Consider the following 18608-nt stretch of genomic DNA (forward strand, 5'->3'; position numbering starts at 1 on the left):
TTGAACCGGTTCAATTTACAGCCATTCGTTTACTTCTTGATATGGGACCAGATGATGTGAAGATGCGTCTTTCATAAGCATTATGCGTAATTCAGAAAATTGAAAGACATTTTCGTCTAATCAGACGTATTTAAGCGTTTCACTCTGTATAGATCGGGTATACATTAAAAAAAAGGTCCTTTGTATGAGGACCTTAGCGGCCAAACAGTAAAGGACCACATATTCAGGCATCAAGGCTGCCAATCGACTGACTTCCATCTGCTTCGTTGTGGCGGACAACGACCCATGACATAAGCGCCGAGCTTAATCATCATCGCGGTGGACCTGGAGCTCAACATCATCATTCCTGCTCCCTCCATCTTTCCCCCCGTCGATCCGCTTTCTGATTTTGATCTGTCGGTCATCGCATCATTCTTTCCGTCTTCATTTTTATTTCCACTCTCATCCCCGTGTCTTAAACCGCCTGGTTCGGGCACTTGACACCTCTGTTTCCTCAAGCTTGCTTCCTTCCACGTCACAACCTCAGATACGGCCATCATGTCTGCCGAGCCGGATCACACACACGAGAAGAAGAGGGTTCACCTCCAGTATGTTTTGGCTGTGCGGTGTTGATTGTCGTCGATGCTAACCTTTCATCACAGGGACGCCTCTGGCGCCGAGAAGAAGGAGGTAAGACGATGCCGTCTAAAGCTTGAAAAAGTCGCAGAACTGACCCGTATGCAGGAGCTCGACACCTCGACTGCTATTCTCAAGAAGAAGAAGAAGCCCAATTCGTTGATGTGAGTGATTTTGAGATAATCGTATTCGAGACTTGGTGCTAACGGTTCCAGTGTGACCGATGCCGTTAACGATGATAACTCGGTTATTGCCCTTTCGAACAACACCATGGAGACTCTCCAGCTTTTCCGTGGAGACACAGTCCTGGTCAAGGGTAAGAAGCGTAAGGACACTGTGCTGATCGTCCTCGCCGATGACGATCTTGATGACGGGAGCGCCCGTATCAACCGTGTTGTGCGCCACAACCTCCGTGTCAAGCACGGCGACATCATCACCGTCCACCCATGCCCCGATATTAAATATGTAAGTCGATGGATTCGGATTGAGTTCTCGATGAGTGAATGCTGATTATGTTGTCGCAAACAGGCCAAGCGCATTGCTGTCCTCCCCATCGCCGATACCATTGAGGGTCTGACCGGCTCCCTCTTCGATGTCTACCTCGCTCCCTACTTCCGTGAGGCATATCGACCAGTCCGCCAGGGTGATCTGTTCACAGTACGAGGTGGTATGCGACAGATCGAGTTTAAGGTTGTGGAGGTCGACCCCCCAGAGTACGGCATCGTTGCTCAGGACACAATTATTCACTGTGAGGGTGAGCCCATCCAACGAGAGGACGAGGAGGGTAACCTCAATGAGGTCGGCTATGATGATATTGGCGGATGCCGCAAGCAGATGGCTCAGATCCGTGAATTGGTCGAGCTGCCTCTGCGCCACCCTCAACTCTTCAAGTCCATTGGTATTAAGCCCCCTCGTGGTATCCTCATGTACGGTCCCCCCGGTACAGGTAAGACCTTAATGGCTCGTGCCGTTGCCAACGAGACTGGTGCTTTCTTCTTCCTCATCAACGGTCCCGAGATCATGTCCAAGATGGCCGGTGAATCCGAGTCCAACCTTCGTAAGGCCTTCGAGGAGGCTGAGAAGAACTCTCCCGCCATCATCTTCATCGATGAAATCGACTCGATTGCTCCTAAGCGTGAGAAGACCAACGGTGAGGTCGAGCGCCGTGTTGTTTCCCAGCTGCTCACCCTCATGGACGGCATGAAGGCCCGCTCCAACGTTGTCGTCATGGCTGCCACCAACCGTCCTAACTCCATCGATCCTGCTCTTCGTCGTTTCGGTCGTTTCGATCGTGAGGTCGACATTGGCATTCCTGACCCGACTGGCCGTCTGGAGATTATGCAGATCCACACCAAGAACATGAAGCTTGGAGAGGATGTCGATCTTGAGACAATTGCCGCCGAGACCCACGGTTACGTCGGCTCTGATCTTGCTTCCCTCTGCTCTGAAGCTGCCATGCAGCAGATTCGTGAGAAGATGGATCTCATCGATCTGGACGAGGATACTATTGATGCCGAGGTTCTTGAGGCCCTTGGTGTCACCATGGAGAACTTCCGTTACGCCCTTGGTGTCTCCAACCCCTCCGCTCTCCGCGAGGTCGCCGTTGTCGAGGTTCCCAACGTCCGCTGGGATGACATTGGTGGTCTCGAGGAAGTCAAGCGCGAGCTTATCGAGAGTGTCCAATACCCCGTGGACCACCCCGAGATGTTCCAGAAGTTTGGTCTCTCGCCTTCCCGCGGTGTTCTGTTCTATGGTCCCCCTGGTACTGGTAAGACCATGTTGGCCAAGGCCGTCGCCAACGAGTGTGCTGCCAACTTCATCTCCGTCAAGGGTCCTGAGTTGCTGAGCATGTGGTTCGGTGAGTCTGAGAGCAACATCCGTGACATCTTCGACAAGGCCCGTGCCGCTGCTCCTTGTGTTGTCTTCCTCGATGAGCTTGACTCCATTGCCAAGTCTCGCGGTGGTTCCGTCGGCGATGCCGGTGGTGCTTCCGACCGTGTCGTCAACCAGCTCCTCACTGAGATGGACGGTATGACCTCCAAGAAGAACGTGTTCGTCATCGGTGCCACCAACCGTCCCGAGCAGCTCGATGCCGCCCTGGTCCGTCCCGGTCGTCTCGACACTCTGGTCTACGTTCCCCTTCCTGATCAGGCTTCTCGTGAGGGTATTCTCAAGGCCCAGCTCCGCAAGACCCCTGTTGCCAACGATATCGATATGTCTTTCATTGCCAGCAAGACCCACGGCTTCTCCGGTGCCGATCTTGGCTTCGTGACCCAGCGTGCCGTCAAGCTCGCCATCAAGCAGGCCATCAGCATCGATATTGAGCGCATTAAGGAACGCGAAGCTGCTGGTGAGGACGTCTCAATGGACGTCGACGAGGAGGATGTTGAGGATCCCGTGCCCGAGCTGACCCGTGCCCACTTCGAGGAGGCCATGAAGTCTGCTCGTCGCTCCGTCAGCGACGTCGAGATCCGTCGTTACGAAGCATTCGCCCAGAGCCTCAAGAACACCGGTGGTGGCAGCTTCTTCCGCTTCCCCTCCGCTGGTGAGGTCCAAGAGAATGATACCTTCGGCGATGCCGGCAATGATGACAGCCTCTACGATTAAATGGGTTCCTTTTGCTAAGTGGTGATATGACTTGTTTCTCTTTTTTTTTTTTATGTTGGTTCAGTTATGCTTGACTTTCTGCATGGGGATTCGTTTATGCATAGATCGTTTCGCCAGAGTGGAGATGCGGGTTTGATCACTGGGCTAATGAGATATGCTCTTTTCTGATTTTCTTTCCTGTTCTTGCCGCATACAATGTGCCATAATAACCAAATACAGGTGGAGAGATCTCTACGTTCAAATAAGTCCAGTAACTTATATGTATGTGATATCTTGTTGATACCGCTCTAGAGTATTTAATTAAGTTGTAGTTGGTGTCTTGATAGGCTTATAACGTACTTGCAAGCTACGAAGCGGGTCACTTTGAAGTAACTATATCATTAGTCTTAATTATTATCGTAATGTGGAGAGTTCTATAGTATGCAACGCCCAAACCCCGTAACAAGGTCAACCAAAATCCAAGCTCTGAAAATGCAGACAACACATCAAATGTACTCAGAACTTAGGACTAAACTTGCTCATAGCCCGAATCTTCGCACCATAGAAGAAGAACAAGAACGGAATAGGAACCATAGCAAGAGAAATAAACCCAAGAACACTAGAGGCCCAATCCACCCCGAGATTGGTATACATCTGCGTAGCAAACAAGGGGAACGCACCACCAAGCGTGGAACGAACAAGGGTATTAGCCGCAATGGCCGAGTTTGCAAACATCATATAGACATCAATGATGTAGTTCAAGCCCTGCATGAAGATAACCAAGATGCCCATTCCAATCGGCACGCCGGCAATGACCTGCGGCACCCAAGAGATACTGGGATCAGAAGTCCATCCGAACCAGAAGAGTCCAATGGGCAAGAGGACAGAAGCGATCATCATGGGCACGAGACGTTCCTCAGGAACGACACGACCGTGTTTGGCGAGTTTGCGCGCAAAGCGGGTCTTGGTCGTGTAGACGATGAGACAAACGCCCAATACGACGCCGATGAGGATCCCCAGGAATGGAAGGGCTGCTACGCCTTCGTGGGACCAGCCGCGCACCTCGCCGAAGGAGATTGGGTAGGCTTCAAAGAAGAGGTATAGGATGCCGTAGATTAGGGCTAGGTAGAGGGTTATGAAGAGGAGGATGGGTTCCTGGAAGAGCATTTGGAAGGGGCGGAGGAGGTATTTAGTTACGATGTCGGACATTGTTGGCTTGTGTTCGTCGAGGAAGGAGTGGAGGGCCCAGTTGCGGGTTTCGGTGCGTAGGCGAGCTGCGCGCTTTTGGAGGAGGACGGGGCCGTATGTCTCTGGGACAACGAGGAGGGCGACTAGGCCGAAGAACGATGAGGCAATGAGGGTTATCCAGGCTGTCCAGCGCCAGCCTAGATATGAATCTGTGATGAAGCCGCCGCTGAACGGTGTTAGTGTCTGGTTTGGTAGCTGTGGCAGACAACGGGATGTATTGTACTCACATGATTGGTCCCAGGACGGGTCCGAGGAAGGTTGCTGAGCTGAACATGGCGATGGCCACTGCGCGGTCGACGGGGTTCCATATATCGGCCATGGCACCGCCGACAACGGCTAGAGGCGAGCAGCCAAAGACACCCACCAGGAAACGACAAACGAGGACCGTCTCTAGGTTTTGAGCCACGGCCACGGGGATTTGGAAGATGGCGAAGATGGCATAGCCGGAGAACAGGGGGATGCGACGGCCATATAGTTCGCTCAGTGGTGCCCAGCAAAGCGGGCCAAGCGCAAAGCCAAAGACGACCAGACTGGTGCCCAGGACCATGACTTCGGTGGAGACATTGAACTCCTTTGCGGTAACTTGAGTTGCTGTAGAGAAGACACTGGATGCAAAGGTGATCCACATGGTCATGGAAGACATGGTCAAAGTAATGACCCATTTGCGCAACGTGCTGAAGTTTTGCGGGTTTTCAGGGTCATCGGGACCATCCCAGTCGACAAGATTTGGGTCTTTTTCAGTAGGCTTTTCTTGGACTGCTGGTTCGCGTGCACTTTCAACGTCGGTTTGTTCCTCCTTGGAACTGGCAATTGTGCCAGCCTGGTTGGATAGATTCTCCATGCTTAATCGAGGTGTGGTGGCACCCGAGTCGAATGGATGGGCCATGATGTGTATCAATTGGGAAATCTGTGAGCTAGCAAGAACGACCGGGCCAGAGACCCCTATATAACAACATATCTTTCATCTTTTCAAACTCGGAGTTAGATCTCGGGGTATTATGAATAGCCGGGTTGGACCCATCTATGCCTTCGGAGCGCGGTCGTTCGCGCTCTCCAATGGCCGAGGGAGTATAAAAGATGAAAAATCAGTATTTGGTCAGTCCAATTATATCTCCGTCTTGAATGATCAATTCACGGATCAGATGATATCACTCATACGTCCACGGATTCATTGTGTATGTTTCAGGTTTTAGTTAAAGTTGCAGATTTGCAGCAGTTCGGTTTCGGGCCTCCACAGATGCCGAAGTGGAGTTTGCCACTGGAGTATTTACACAGACTTGCTTTTAGTTCATATGCTAAACTCCGTGTAGAACATGATTATATATGTAAACTTTGTGTTTTAAGGTCATTCGGAGCTGGATATTACATCCAAATACTCAATTTATAAGCTGTAACAAGCTATATGGAATCAACTTTCTACAAGGAGTAACGTGACTATGTTATACCCTATCTTCCTTTGGTCCATGGATCTCTATATTACATCCATAGAGGACCTTCCCACCTGTTTACCGGTCCTTTAAGAGCCTTACAGAGCCTCCACTTACAGCCTATGTGCTGCCCTTACACACAGTGAATGATATGTCCAAAAAAAGAGCAAAAAGCAGGGCCCACCCGCGAATCGAACGCGGAGCCTCACCGAGATAGTATCATAACCAACACTGGAACTGAATCCGAACGGTGAATTATACCATTAAACCAGCGGGCCTGCAATGACAGGTTCTTTCAATTCTTGGTCCCTTGGCCCAGGCCAAAATTAACCTAAAATGGGAGATATCTATAGTTGGCTCTTCCTTCCACTTAGTCTGTCTCAGCCTTTACGTTATGATCTATAAAGATCCGAGTAAGTAGTGATGAGATAGCTTAAAGCTGAATGTGGTTTTTCAAGGAACTCCATTTATTTGGCTGCTTGAATTATGGCATTTCCCCTACCGATATATTTCTCTAGCCCTTGTATCCAGGTCCCACTCTAATCCATATGCCCATGTGATAGTCCAGATTTTGTGGGACTTCAAACTGGCCTACCAAAACCCAGCAGTCACAATTCTCAAACAAAGAAATGGTCTTCTCACCGGCTTATTTTCCCAGTCCTGCACATGAAAGCCATACAAACCAACTCGAGACACGTGAGACGCGTGACTAACCACATCACATGACTGCCAAGATCGGTAAGCGCAAATACAGTAAAATTGGTATTGAAGGTATTGGGCCCTCTGAAAGCCCGTTGTTGGTCATTTGCGAATAGCTTCAGATCCCCTGTAGACTATTATCTTATTCAATACCCCAGGACTGTTTGCGTGGGTGAAACAGCGCGCTTCCTTGCTTTCTGATCCTGACGGGTGCGGACCTTTGTAACGGGACCTCTCCCTCTTCTCCTTTGCCTCTTCCACCCACCCCAGCCATTAAGAATCGCAACCGCCCCCAGGTTATAGAAGAACCACTTGGGGTTAAACATCGCCTGTCATCAAACCAGCTGATTTGGACTTGACGACTGGAGCGGATTCTGCGCTGGAACTGTCGGTCCATTCACGAAACATTGAGCTCTCCTTCCGCCCTGGTATGTTCGATCCCCCCATTTAGCTTCCCAGGCCCTATGTTTCCTATACCATGCCATTGGACCTGGCTGCGCATTATCAGCTGGTGATGGGAACATGCTCGCAATATTCCCCCGTTGCGACATGTTCAACCTCATCGGTGACACGGGTGGCACGGTCGCGACAGCAACTGGGACAATACCTTATGCTCCCAGAACATATGCTAATTAAGATTTGATCGCATGCTTAGGTCTGGTACCATAATGCTCTAATAATCTGCCTCGACCCATCCCTGTTGTGTTGAGTGACATCCAATTTCGGTTCTCTTTCACTTTTCCATCCATCGACAATGCCATCTCCTGAAATGACAGGTGGCCCATTTCAGCCCGAAAATTCGCCAAAGGACTCCCAGTCGGGCTCTCACAACGGCTCCGGCGCGTCGGACACCGGGGACTTAGGTGACAGCATCGACTTTGGAGCCCATTCAAACGGCCAAACACCGAACACGATCGCCGAAGGAAAACAAAGCGCAAAAGCCATGCTAGCTGCTTCGGGGGTGCCCGCACCCTCAGAGGGCAGTGAGGGTTCCAACGGTGCTCGTTCGAATGGCAACAACTCCACAAAAAACCTATCGCGCGACGGATCTGCTGTACGATCCACAGAGGTCTCGGGAGCAATGCCTGTTCGCGCTCGCGAAACACCGCTTGATAAGATCCTACTCGAGCAGTATGTGGATCGTGAATTCCAGCATGCTGCAGCGAGCGCCTGGCAAAACCCCGGGCTCGAGTTGCAAAAGAACAAGCGGGCAGAGCGCGACTATTATCTTGCAGTACGACGTGAAACCCAGATGAACCCGGCTGCTCTTTACGGAGTGGGCTATGAGGGATTTGGAAACCCGCGCACCGATCTACGACATCAACATCCTCAACTTATGTACCCCGTCCACCGACGCCGACCAGGAAACCGGAAAACACGAGAACTGCGAGTTTCACGACGCGATGCAAAGATCCAAAGTGAACAGACGGAAGATCTCGTACCTATTCGGCTGGATATCGACTGGGATAAGGTCAAGATTCGCGATACTTTCACCTGGAATCTCCATGACCGAGTTGTTTCTCCGGATTTGTTTGCTGAGAAGCTCGTAGAAGACCTGGGCCTTCCACTGGAGTCATCGGTCCCTCTAGCGCGCATGATCTCTCAGAGCATACAGGAGCAGGTGATGGATTATTACCCACACCTTTCTATTCATGAAGATCCCCTCGATGATCAGCTACCCTACAGTGCCTACAAAAATGATGAGATGCGCATTTTGGTGAAGTTGAACATTACTATTGGTCAACATACACTTATCGATCAGTTCGAATGGGATATCAATGACCCCAGTAATTCACCCGAAGAGTTTGCCATGCGCATGACGGACGACTTGTCCCTCTCGGGCGAGTTCACTACCGCCATTGCACACTCAATCCGCGAGCAGTCTCAGCTCTTCACCAAATCCTTGTACATTGTTGCTCACCCGTTCGATGGTCGTCCGATCGAGGACCCAGACCTACACACCTCTTTCCTTCCAACTCCTGTTTCTTCCGCCTTCCGACCATATCAATCCGCCAAAGAACATACACCTTATCTTTATGAACTGAACGAGACAGATCTCGAACGAACCGAGATTTCGATATCTCGAGAACAGCGTCGTCAAAAGCGATCCATCAATCGACGTGGTGGCCCTGCGCTGCCAGATCTCAAGGACCGTCAACGCACGATACGCACAATGATTGTCTCATCTGTTATTCCCAACTCAGTCGGTTCTTTCGAAGAAAGCAACGTGGTCAAGCGAACTGGTTCTGGTCGCCGCCGTGGAATGACTGGACATCGGGACGATGATTCTGATGAGTTTGACAGCGATGACTCTTCTGTCGGGTCTCCAGCAATCGGTCCCAATCTTGCACAAGGCACTGCCCGGACGAGAGGTATGCGGGGCGCGGCAAGTGCAGCTCATGCAGCCCTTCGCCAAACTCTGGGTCAATCTGCTACCCCTGAACCAGTGGCATATGAACCTCGGGTCTCATCTCGACGCCAGCAATATCGAGAGGAAAGTGTAGAGGAGCCGCCCGAAAAACTAGTTGTCAGACTGAGGATGCCGCGGGATAAGCTTGTCGATTTGAGAAACGGAAAGCGAATCCACTCCTTCCAGACTGGTGCTCAGCGAGCAATGGCACCTCCGATCGATAGATCCCGACTTCATACGCAGCCACGACCACAACAAACCGGAGCTGTTGATGCCCCGAATCCCCCGCAACCTGGTGTCTCTGGCGTGAGTAGATATTAACCCCAGTACTTGGCCCTTGGCTGACTCCCTGCGTCATGCAGCCCCCGCCACCCCCGTGGCTCGCAGTTGGTCTCCAAAAACTCAAACAATCCCACCCCAATGACTCATTTGAAGGAGTGATGCGATATTCCGCCGTCGACACCGAAACCCTCGCCCCCGTGGCCAATCCTAACAGTCTATCTGACGGCCAGAAAGTCAAATATCAATACCTGCCCCGAATCCGCTGCCACGACTGCCCCGGGAAACTGTACACCCCAGGTCCAGGCATGACGGTGGATAACTTTGAAGTTCACCTCCGCAACAGACAGCACAAAGAGCGCGTTGAAGAGCGCATCAGGAGTGTCGGCGGTGATGGTGCCAGCCCTGCCCCTGGCGCCAGAGGCTCTACAAGCGCGAGTCCCGCACCAGGAGTCTATGGAATGCATGGTGCTTCTCCCTCCCAGACCACTGGGTCTCAGCCATAGTCAATTTTGTTCATGACTTGATGACAGCGGCGCCGTGTGTGATACTTGATATTTCTTTCTCCCTCAACTGGTCATTATCTGTATTTTCACCCCCTTTTCTTTCAGATGGCTTGTATTCTTTCTGTTACACATTTGAGTCAATTCCATCTCTTTATTATTCATCATCAATTAGCTCGAGACTAGCTTCATCTCTACGCACTGGTGTTTGTATAGGATTTTCTTTTGCGCCTAGGTCAAGCGAGTTACTGTCTTGATCTTGTTTCTGATCTCCCAAGGTGCTCGATTGTTCTGCATTTGGGTGTTTGTTTGTGCTTTGTTTTCTTGGTCCATGTGCAATAGATTGTGCGATCTCAGGGTTGAGTAAATATAAGCTGTTTTGCTATCCAACTGTGAGATGTGTAAACTGCTAGTACAGCATTATACTCACATGATACCGACCAGGCAATATAGCTAGTTAGTGCTGCTTAACCTGTCACCAAGAAAGACGAATACGGCCAGATACTGTTACAATCTTCCAGGTCTAAGGTTCTACCTTAAGCGGTTCTTTGAGAGAATGTGAATTTAAAGCTACAGTGCGTTCATTTACAAACACTTCACATATTCAACTGATAACCACAACCATCAACCATCAATCAAATCCACACAGAAAGATCTATGTAGATAAACGTCAAGCAGGAAAAGCAGATAGGGTATACATCTCGAACCAGCATCGACTGCAAGGCACAGAACGTAGAAAAAAAAAATTGAATAATGAACAACAAAAACAAGAGCAGGGAAATAAAAAGTAGAGACAAGAGCAAAGAAATGCAATGAACATAAAATCAACTGGAAAGTAATGGGAATCAGGATATAGATATGGATATGGATATGATAGGATATGCATGTGAAAAATCTGACCGGACCTGATCTGGACACAACACGGAAAATAGACAAGAGATAGATCAGATCAACGTGAGGAAGGATGTCCGATAATCACTTTTGACAGAGTGGGATTGAGATATCAAGTGAAAAAAAGGACTTATCCGCGGCGAGAAGAGCGACGTGTCGGCAAGGTCGAGGAAGTAGTCGCAGCGGGCTTCTTTGCAACGGGACTCTTCGCTGTAGAGGTCCTTGCGCCGCGCTTCTTCGCAGGAATGGGAGGTGGGGTTGGTTCCTTCTCGCTGGCTGCCTCTGGTTCTTCCTCATCTACCTTCTCGTCGTTGTCTGCTTCTTGCATTTCTTCATCGTCGCTTCCTTCTTGTTCCTCCTCTTCTCCCTCTTCCTCTTCCTCATCGTCCTGTTCATCATTGGCTTCTGCGGGCTTATCCCATGTTGCCATCTCCTCGTCATCTTCATCGCTGTCATTGTCAATGTAACTGATTTCCTGCTTGGCAGTTCCTCTGACGCTGCGTCTGCGAGCAGAAGCAGGCATGGAATGTTGAGCGCCTCCATCGGAAGACCAGCCGTCCTCATTTCTAGACTTGCGCTTGGGTTTGGATGTCCCAACAGAGGATGAGGATTTACGTGGACGAGTTGGTTTCTCCTTGCGTGCCTTTTTGGCAGCGGAGGGCTTGCCATTGGTGTCGAGAGAAGGCTTCCGCTTCTTGCTCGATCCACCTTGTGCGACTTGAGAGGAGTTTCTGGGCTTCATGGCATTGCGAACGACACGGTCCAGCATATCATCCAACTCATCAGGAAGGAAGTTCTTGTCGGCGACATCCTGAGCCTCGCGGTGGCCACTCATGGACGCGAATAGAGAGCTGGGAACACCCATCTTTCCTGGGTATGTTTGCAAGATGTTGGTTGCGCCGGCGGCACCGCCAAATTTGTGCTGCTGAGAGTACACATCGGCGAAACGGCGGATGGTTGCTTGTGCCAGGTCAGAGAGTGTATGAAGGCGGGTAGAGATTTCGTCGGATTTAGTGATGCCATCGCGGAATTGCTTGACACGCTGTCCGACGTGGTAAATCAAAGACATGTTCTGCTCGTTGGCCACTGCGGACAAGTAGTAAAGGATGTACTGAGAGAAGTCGGTCAAGTCACCCAGCTTTGTGGATTCATCCAAATCCTCAGACGGGTAATCGGGGTGGTAGGCGAGAAGAGACAGGAGGCGCGAGAAGATGAGTTCCATTACCATCGTCTGTTCTGTCCGCTTTCCACTGGCTTGAGCCTGCTGAGCAAAGTATGCTGCACGAGAGCGTAGCCATGTGAGTGTGCTCTCTTTCAGACTGTGAACGGGCTCAAAGGCAAGTAAACAGGGCACAATATACCATCTGTGACTCAGATGGGATTTCTGCACAAGTTTCTTCTTCAGATGGTTGACGAATCCACTACGCACTTGCAATAGTGGATCTTGGGCAACTAAAGCGACTGAATTGAAGTCGATAGGTGTCAAAAGACTGTCGCAGACGGTGCTGGAAGCACATAGTTTGAGCACAGACTTTGCTGCGAGGAGACGAAGACGGGATTTCTGGCCGGCAGGAGTATCTTTCTTCTTAGAGATCTCGCCCTCGCCAGCAATAAGTTTGTTCAATGTCTCATAAACAGGCTTGGCATGGGCGCGGAAGTCCGCTTCATTGTCAGCCCCGTCCTTAGCCCGAAGGCGGTTGACAATGATTTTTAGAGCCCACTCTTTAGCATTTGTCTCATCATCCACAGTCTCTGACCAAGTGTATCCGGACTCTGGTTCAGGGTTGCGGTTGGTGAGCAGGATTTGGTTGATAGCAATGGCAATGATTGCATCGCTTTCCTCGTCTGCCTCTCTTGGCGCGAGAAGGCTGAGCTGCGACAAGGCGGCCAGGCGAGTGAGGAATCGATCAGACCCATATGTCCACTTCTTGACACACTTATGTACAAGGTCTTTGGCATACATCTCCTTTTTGTCAGCGGTAGCCATCAAAATCGAGACAGCATGCTTTGCTGCGTGTGGAGATGTGCTGTAAAGGGCGTAGTTTGTAAGAGCTTGGAAGAACTTGCGTTCCTTGGGAAGTTTGGCAGGAAGCTTCTTAGCGAATCCCGAACATGCTTTCAAAATATCCTCGGCATTGGCATCACCAGACGAAGAAGCCGCAGGAGCCTGAGCTTCAAGGTCTTTGCACATTTCTTGTACCTGAGCCTCCAAGACCTCTGGATTTTGAGAGGAGATTTGTTTCAACATCTCCTGAGCAGCATTGGCTAGTCCATTCTCATCGGTTCGGGAAAGGCTCATAATGGCGGGAATATGGCTGCGGTTGAAAATGAAGGATCCACATCGGTATACAAGAGGATTCAATGTTTCAAGCAAGGGCGAGTTGTTAGCAGTCTGTACACGGCGCTGCAGCTCTTTTGTAGCCTTGACAACAGTACGATAATCACTCACGGCAGCCATAGTGAAGCGAATCAACTGGTAGCTGCGACGATCGTGCACCTTGGCGAACTTCCAGAGATCCGCTGATGCGCGTGCAGCATCAGGGAAGGTCTTGGATAATGAATCCACAATCTTCGAGAGCTGGGCCTTGATTTGATCTTCGTCCTTGTCAAAGACACCGCCATTGTACTTCTCACAGGCCTCTAGGTAGAGTGTCACAGCCGACCTCATCGACAATTGACGTGCCAACATGACGAAGAATACTCGCCTAGCCTTCTCGTCTAGGCCACGGAGCAAGGTGAGGATTCGACGAACACGAACCTTATCAACATCCGTTTCTTGTCCAGGTTCCGAGGCCTGGATATCCTTTTGCTTTTGTGATTGGTTTGAATTTCCACGAGACAGCTTCGCCTTGATGGGTGGATATGAAAGAGGCAAAAGTGTCTCAAACAGCACGCGGTCAATCAGGACATGAATCTCTTGGTCATTCGTGTAGAATGCATCAAATATCTTGGACGGCGCATCCTTGAGGAGGGAAACGACGGGTTCGGTATTCTGCTCGATATCTCCAGCGGCCACAGCCCACATCCGAGCCAGAATCTTCATGGCATGCTCACGAACATGGGGCTTGCGGTCCTTGACTCGTTCAGCAAGAATTGCAAGAAGCGAGTCCGGCATAGAACAGCCACCATCCACTCCCAGTTTGTGAACAATTTGAGATAGGCCGAACTGCCCAACAGTATCTACTGCAGCCACACGAACCTTTTCATCCACATCGCGGAGCATCGAGGCAAGGTGCCGGACGAGGTTCTGTTCTTCGTTCTCGTGAAGTCCTGATCCACCAGCAGATGTCAGGAGGATCCGTCCCACAACTGTGGCCCAGGCAGCGCGGACTGACGGGGTCTTGTCAAGGCGACGACTGAGAAATGCTTCGTATGCCGAGGTATGAACCTGAGAGAAAGGCTTTGGGGAGACTGGAGTTAATAGAACGTTGGGTTGAGGGATCGTCTTATCATAGTCTACCAGAGTCACAGGTGGGTATGCAGCAGGGTCCATGGGGGGTGAGGGAGGGGGTCCTGCAACTCCAATTCCTGCTGAGAGGTCTCCAATTGTCTGCGTAGCCAACAATCGAAGGGAAACGGATTCCGCAGATAGTTCTGCTTCGATTTGGGGGATCACATTCTGCAGAACTTCAGGACAGGCACGCCAGAGCTCGCGAATCAGACGGTGAGCTTTGCTCAATTCTTTAATGTCTTCTCCCTCCTCATCAGAATCGTCAAGATTGGGTTTCCGGGCACCATTTTTGGAACCGTTTGTCTGACCAGCTGGCACAGACGCATCGATGATAACGTTGTTGAAGTACTGGCTGATGTGACTGGTCATTCTTTCAGGGCAAGCCTGACAGATAGCCTTTGCCATATTGTAGGCGGCGGGATAATCTTTCAGCAGAAGAGTATCCTGCTTAGAGTCAACCTGTGCATCTGGACGCTTTCCTTTCTTGTTCGAGGTGTCCATGACTCGTGGGTCGACCCGTAAAAATTGTGCGACAATAATATCAACTACCTCCGGTGCCAGAACAATCGATTCGTCGATAACTGTGACAAGTACTCTGGTCATATCGAATTCGACATTCTTGGCGACCTCCTCACCGGTGGAGGCCTTTGCGGACCCTGAAACAATGTCGAAACAACCAGTGAACAATGGTACGATGAGTGAGTCCGGGTGATCCAGGTCGACCATCAAAACCACGCTCTTCACTTCGGCGAGCGATCCCAGAACGTAGATGTGCTGTGCATTGTAGGCGTTAGATGGGTCGGCCAGCGCGGGGATTATCGAGGACACGATGCAAGTGAAGATATCCTAATGAACCCAGGTTAGAGATTCCGATCGCATCAAGCAGCTACAAGTCAGCGTTTTGTTAATTGACATACCTTGAGCTGGTTGCGCGTAAACGGCGCGTCTGGGGCGCATAATCGCAAGACATCAATGATGCAGCACGTAGCCCAGGCCCGCACACCCTTGTCTTTATGAGCGAGCAGGTTTCCACTAGCAAGTTCCTGCGAGACCTTCCGAAGTGATTCCTTATCAATTTCTTCCTGGTCGAGTTTACGAAGCTCCTGCGCGAGCGTCTGGAGGCGCTCGAGGAGATCCGCGATGGGAATGGCGGCGCGCCCCACGCGCCATGAGAGGGGTTGGTTGAAGGAGAGGCTGCGAAGCCCCGAGTCTTCCTCGACCTCGGGAGGAGGGCGAGAGCGCGAAGGCATGATGGGCGCTTTCTCACATGGACTTGGGGGGAGGAGGGAGTTGTGTTGCAAAAGCGGCAGTTTGGCGTGGGTTGACCGCCCAGACGCGTACTGAATCGCGTACCCGAGTTCGACGGTCACTTTGGAACTGCTCAACTGCGATTGCAAAGAGAAGGCCTTGATGGATAGAGTCTGCTCACTTGTCCTTGTGGGGTGACCGTCAGTGTTATCGTGAGAAGATATTACTGTTTTGCTTTTTGCTTTATCTTTCAATTATTTTATTGGAACACCACTCCCAACCCTATGAGCCGACATCATTCATGTTTGACTGTGATATGCGAGACCATCGAATTTTCTGGTTGACCAAGTTTCTTGTATGATCCGATTGCTCAAATATAATGCATCTTTCCCAGTTCCCCTTGCAACATTTCATTGCCATGCCACTATGTGCGGAGGGCACCTCGCATTGTATCTGTTTAATACATAAGTTAACTTATCCAGTGAAGACTCTTCAAGCAAATAAACGCCTGATAATGTTTCTCATAAGTTTGAATCTCCCAAGTAAATGACACCCCCTCCAGGAATTCTTCGTTCTAAGCTGAAAAGAAGCCCTCGTGTCTGAGTTATACTCCACCGCAGATTTGCCTATCTTGGTACAGGCGGCTAATTCAAAAGAAAAGGGTGCAGGTCATCATTTTAGGCATAATTCCAGGGACAAGTACATGCATAAGCAGCAGTTTGATCTTCACAATCTGACATTCTGCAGGATTAAAGGGCATCGGCATACCCGGAGTGGCTTGATGTTCAACTTGGACCCACTGAAGAATGTGGAAGTCCGGGGCTATTAGCCGTTTTTTATACCGGAATCACGCCGAATGTACTACTAACATACATTAGGGTAATGATCTACAGTGTCTGAACTACCAACAGCTCAGACACTGAAGTAAAATGCCGCAATACTTGGCTTCTCATCTTTTTAGCCTATTCCCATGAATCTTGTTGTCTATAAAACATCCAGTATCTGTTAGAAATTGACAAGCCAGAGTCCAACTACTAACTACTTCTTCCAATACCAAAGATGAAGTTAACTCTGGCTATTCATTTGTTCTTGATCGCCGTTGCTACTGCAACGTTCTCCAATCCCATTATATGGGAGGACTTTGCCGACCTGGATATCTTCCGTGTTGATGACACGTTCTACTATTCCGCATCGAACATGCACTACTCTCCTGGTGCGCCAATTCTCCGTTCCAAGGATCTTGTGAACTGGGAGATGGCTGGACACTCCGTGCCAGAGCTAGCATTTGGCTCTGGCTACTATCTAGATGGCGGACAAGCATACGTCCAAGGCACATGGGCTTCGTCGCTGAGATATCGTGCAAACACATCGACCTTCTATTGGATTGGTTGTATTGATTTCTCCAAGACATACATCTACACTGCCGCTGCTGTCGAAGGTACATGGACTCAGGCTGCTGTCCTCGATTCTTGCTACTACGACGTTGGTCTCTTAGTGGCTGCCAATGATACGATATATGCTGCCTACGGAAGCACCAACATCTATGTATCCGAGCTGTCATCAGATGGATTGAGTGAAGTTGCGTCGAAGGTCGTATATGAATCAGATGTTGGATATATCGAAGGCTCTCGGTTTTACGAAAAAGATGGCAACTTTTATATCATGACGGTCCAACCCGGAGTCCCATCTTCGGAGTATGTTCTCAAGTCTACAACTGGTCCATGGGGCCCATACACGGCTAAAGAGCTGTTCACCAATGCTGGAAATCCAGTTCCTGGATGTGGAAATCCACACCAAGGAGGAATTGTCGATACTCCAAACGGCGATTGGTACTTCATGGCCTTTGTGGATGCATACCCTGGTGGCCGTCTTCCAGTCCTTGCACCGGTCAAATGGGACTCAGATGGATGGCCCTCAGTCAGCCTCGTGGATGGATCCTGGAGCACGACATACGATACACCTAACATTGCAGCAAGTGCTACAGCTTCATCCTTTTTAGCAGAAAGTACAGATAATTTTGCAGGTCCGAATTTGGATGCACAATGGGAATGGAATCACAATCCAGACAATTCCAAGTGGTCTATTGACAACGGACTTACTCTTCAAGTTGCGTCTGTGACAAATGATATATATAGCGCCAAGAACACCCTCACGCACCGTATCCGTGGTCCAAAATCATCGGCCACCATTCAAGTGAGCACTTCGTCTATCAAGGCTGGAAACCGGGCCGGGCTTGCCTTGCTTAGGGATTCTTCTGCTTGGATTGGGATTGTGAATAACGATGGTGACACTCATATCGGAGTTACCACTGGTCTGCAAATGGATAGTGATTGGAACACTCTATCTACGGGAGAAGAAATTGCATCAGTGGGATTTTCAGGGGATCAAGTCTGGCTGCGTGCAACGGCAGACATTGAGCCCACCGTTTCCACAGGCCAATTTGCGTACAGCTTGGATGGAGTCACTTTCACAGACCTGGGGGGTATCTATAGTTTGAACACCACATGGGAGTTCTTCATGGGCTATCGGTATGGGATCTTCAATTTTGCAACCACAGAGCTCGAGGGAAGCATTAATGTTGGCCAGTTTGTACTGTCTTGAGACAATTAGTGCTCCAATTACAAGTGCTGATCAGTATTTCGAAGAAAAATTGAACAGCTTTTACGGCCCCACCAAGCAGATGCCTCCGTAGTCTTTGAGATATCGTATCGAACGTTCACGTTTATTTTGAATGGGTTAAAATGTGCTTTTTACTAGGGTTTGGGCATTATTTTGATACTTTGCAAATACGACGTCTTGCATTATTTAACACTTGATGTTTCTATTCAAAAGGATGTGAGCTATGCCTTTATACCTTGATTTCTTTTTTCTAAACTCTTCACATCATAAGTGTAGCAAGAGAATGGTCGCCTAGTTTGGCGGCCGGTTAGTTTTGTTATGAGATTAATGACAATTCAGTGCACTGGTGAGTTCCGAGGATCAGAGGATTAAGCTTCGTCAAATGCAAATAATTTGTTGGATTTCTTTGCCAAATAACCCCGAAAGTGGATTTCTTATCTTTTTAATAGCACATATAAAAATCGAGTTATTGAAATCCTATGAAAGCAATTCTAGTCTGCTGCAGTATTGTACCTCGCATGCTCTAGTAAGAGTTGGTTCTGCCGGCCAACCCTAGCGTAACACATCCAAACCCAGAAGGTCTCTTTTTATCAATTCATCATTCTATTCCACCCAATCTTATCTTATTTGCC

At 49.7% G+C, this 18608-nt stretch overlaps 5 protein-coding genes across 5 annotated transcripts; 3 read left to right on the forward strand and 2 right to left on the reverse strand.

Moving 5' to 3' along the window:
- Positions 1-537: 537 nt before the first annotated feature.
- Positions 538-3222, forward strand: cdc48 (AAA family ATPase CDC48; the record flags this gene model as incomplete). The annotated part of the gene is made up of 5 exons (XM_057124721.1): positions 538-587; positions 642-669; positions 724-779; positions 831-1080; positions 1144-3222. 5 exons carry the CDS (start codon positions 538-540, stop codon positions 3220-3222), a joined length of 2463 nt encoding a protein of 820 aa, XP_056986880.1.
- A 495-nt stretch (positions 3223-3717) lies between these two features.
- On the reverse strand, positions 3718-5335 carry N7511_002297 (MFS transporter; the record flags this gene model as incomplete). The annotated part of the gene is made up of 2 exons (XM_057124722.1): positions 3718-4615; positions 4677-5335. The coding sequence occupies 2 exons, from the start codon at positions 5333-5335 to the stop codon at positions 3718-3720; spliced, it is 1557 nt and encodes a 518-aa protein (XP_056986881.1).
- Positions 5336-7329: 1994 nt separating this feature from the next.
- N7511_002298 (SWI/SNF chromatin-remodeling complex subunit SNF5) lies at positions 7330-9770 on the forward strand (the record flags this gene model as incomplete). Its single annotated transcript, XM_057124723.1, has 2 exons — positions 7330-9291; positions 9348-9770. 2 exons carry the CDS (start codon positions 7330-7332, stop codon positions 9768-9770), a joined length of 2385 nt encoding a protein of 794 aa, XP_056986882.1.
- Positions 9771-10788: 1018 nt separating this feature from the next.
- N7511_002299 (sister chromatid cohesion factor PDS5) lies at positions 10789-15359 on the reverse strand (the record flags this gene model as incomplete). The annotated part of the gene is made up of 2 exons (XM_057124724.1): positions 10789-14955; positions 15027-15359. 2 exons carry the CDS (start codon positions 15357-15359, stop codon positions 10789-10791), a joined length of 4500 nt encoding a protein of 1499 aa, XP_056986883.1.
- A 1057-nt stretch (positions 15360-16416) lies between these two features.
- Positions 16417-17958, forward strand: N7511_002300 (putative xylosidase/glycosyl hydrolase; the record flags this gene model as incomplete). The annotated part of the gene is made up of 1 exon (XM_057124725.1): positions 16417-17958. The coding sequence occupies one exon, from the start codon at positions 16417-16419 to the stop codon at positions 17956-17958; it is 1542 nt and encodes a 513-aa protein (XP_056986884.1).
- Between the last annotated feature and the right edge of the window lie 650 nt (positions 17959-18608).

Source organism: Penicillium nucicola, assembly GCF_028828085.1.
Source record: "Penicillium nucicola strain IBT 29836 chromosome Unknown utg000002l, whole genome shotgun sequence".
Taxonomy (NCBI): domain Eukaryota; kingdom Fungi; phylum Ascomycota; class Eurotiomycetes; order Eurotiales; family Aspergillaceae; genus Penicillium; species Penicillium nucicola.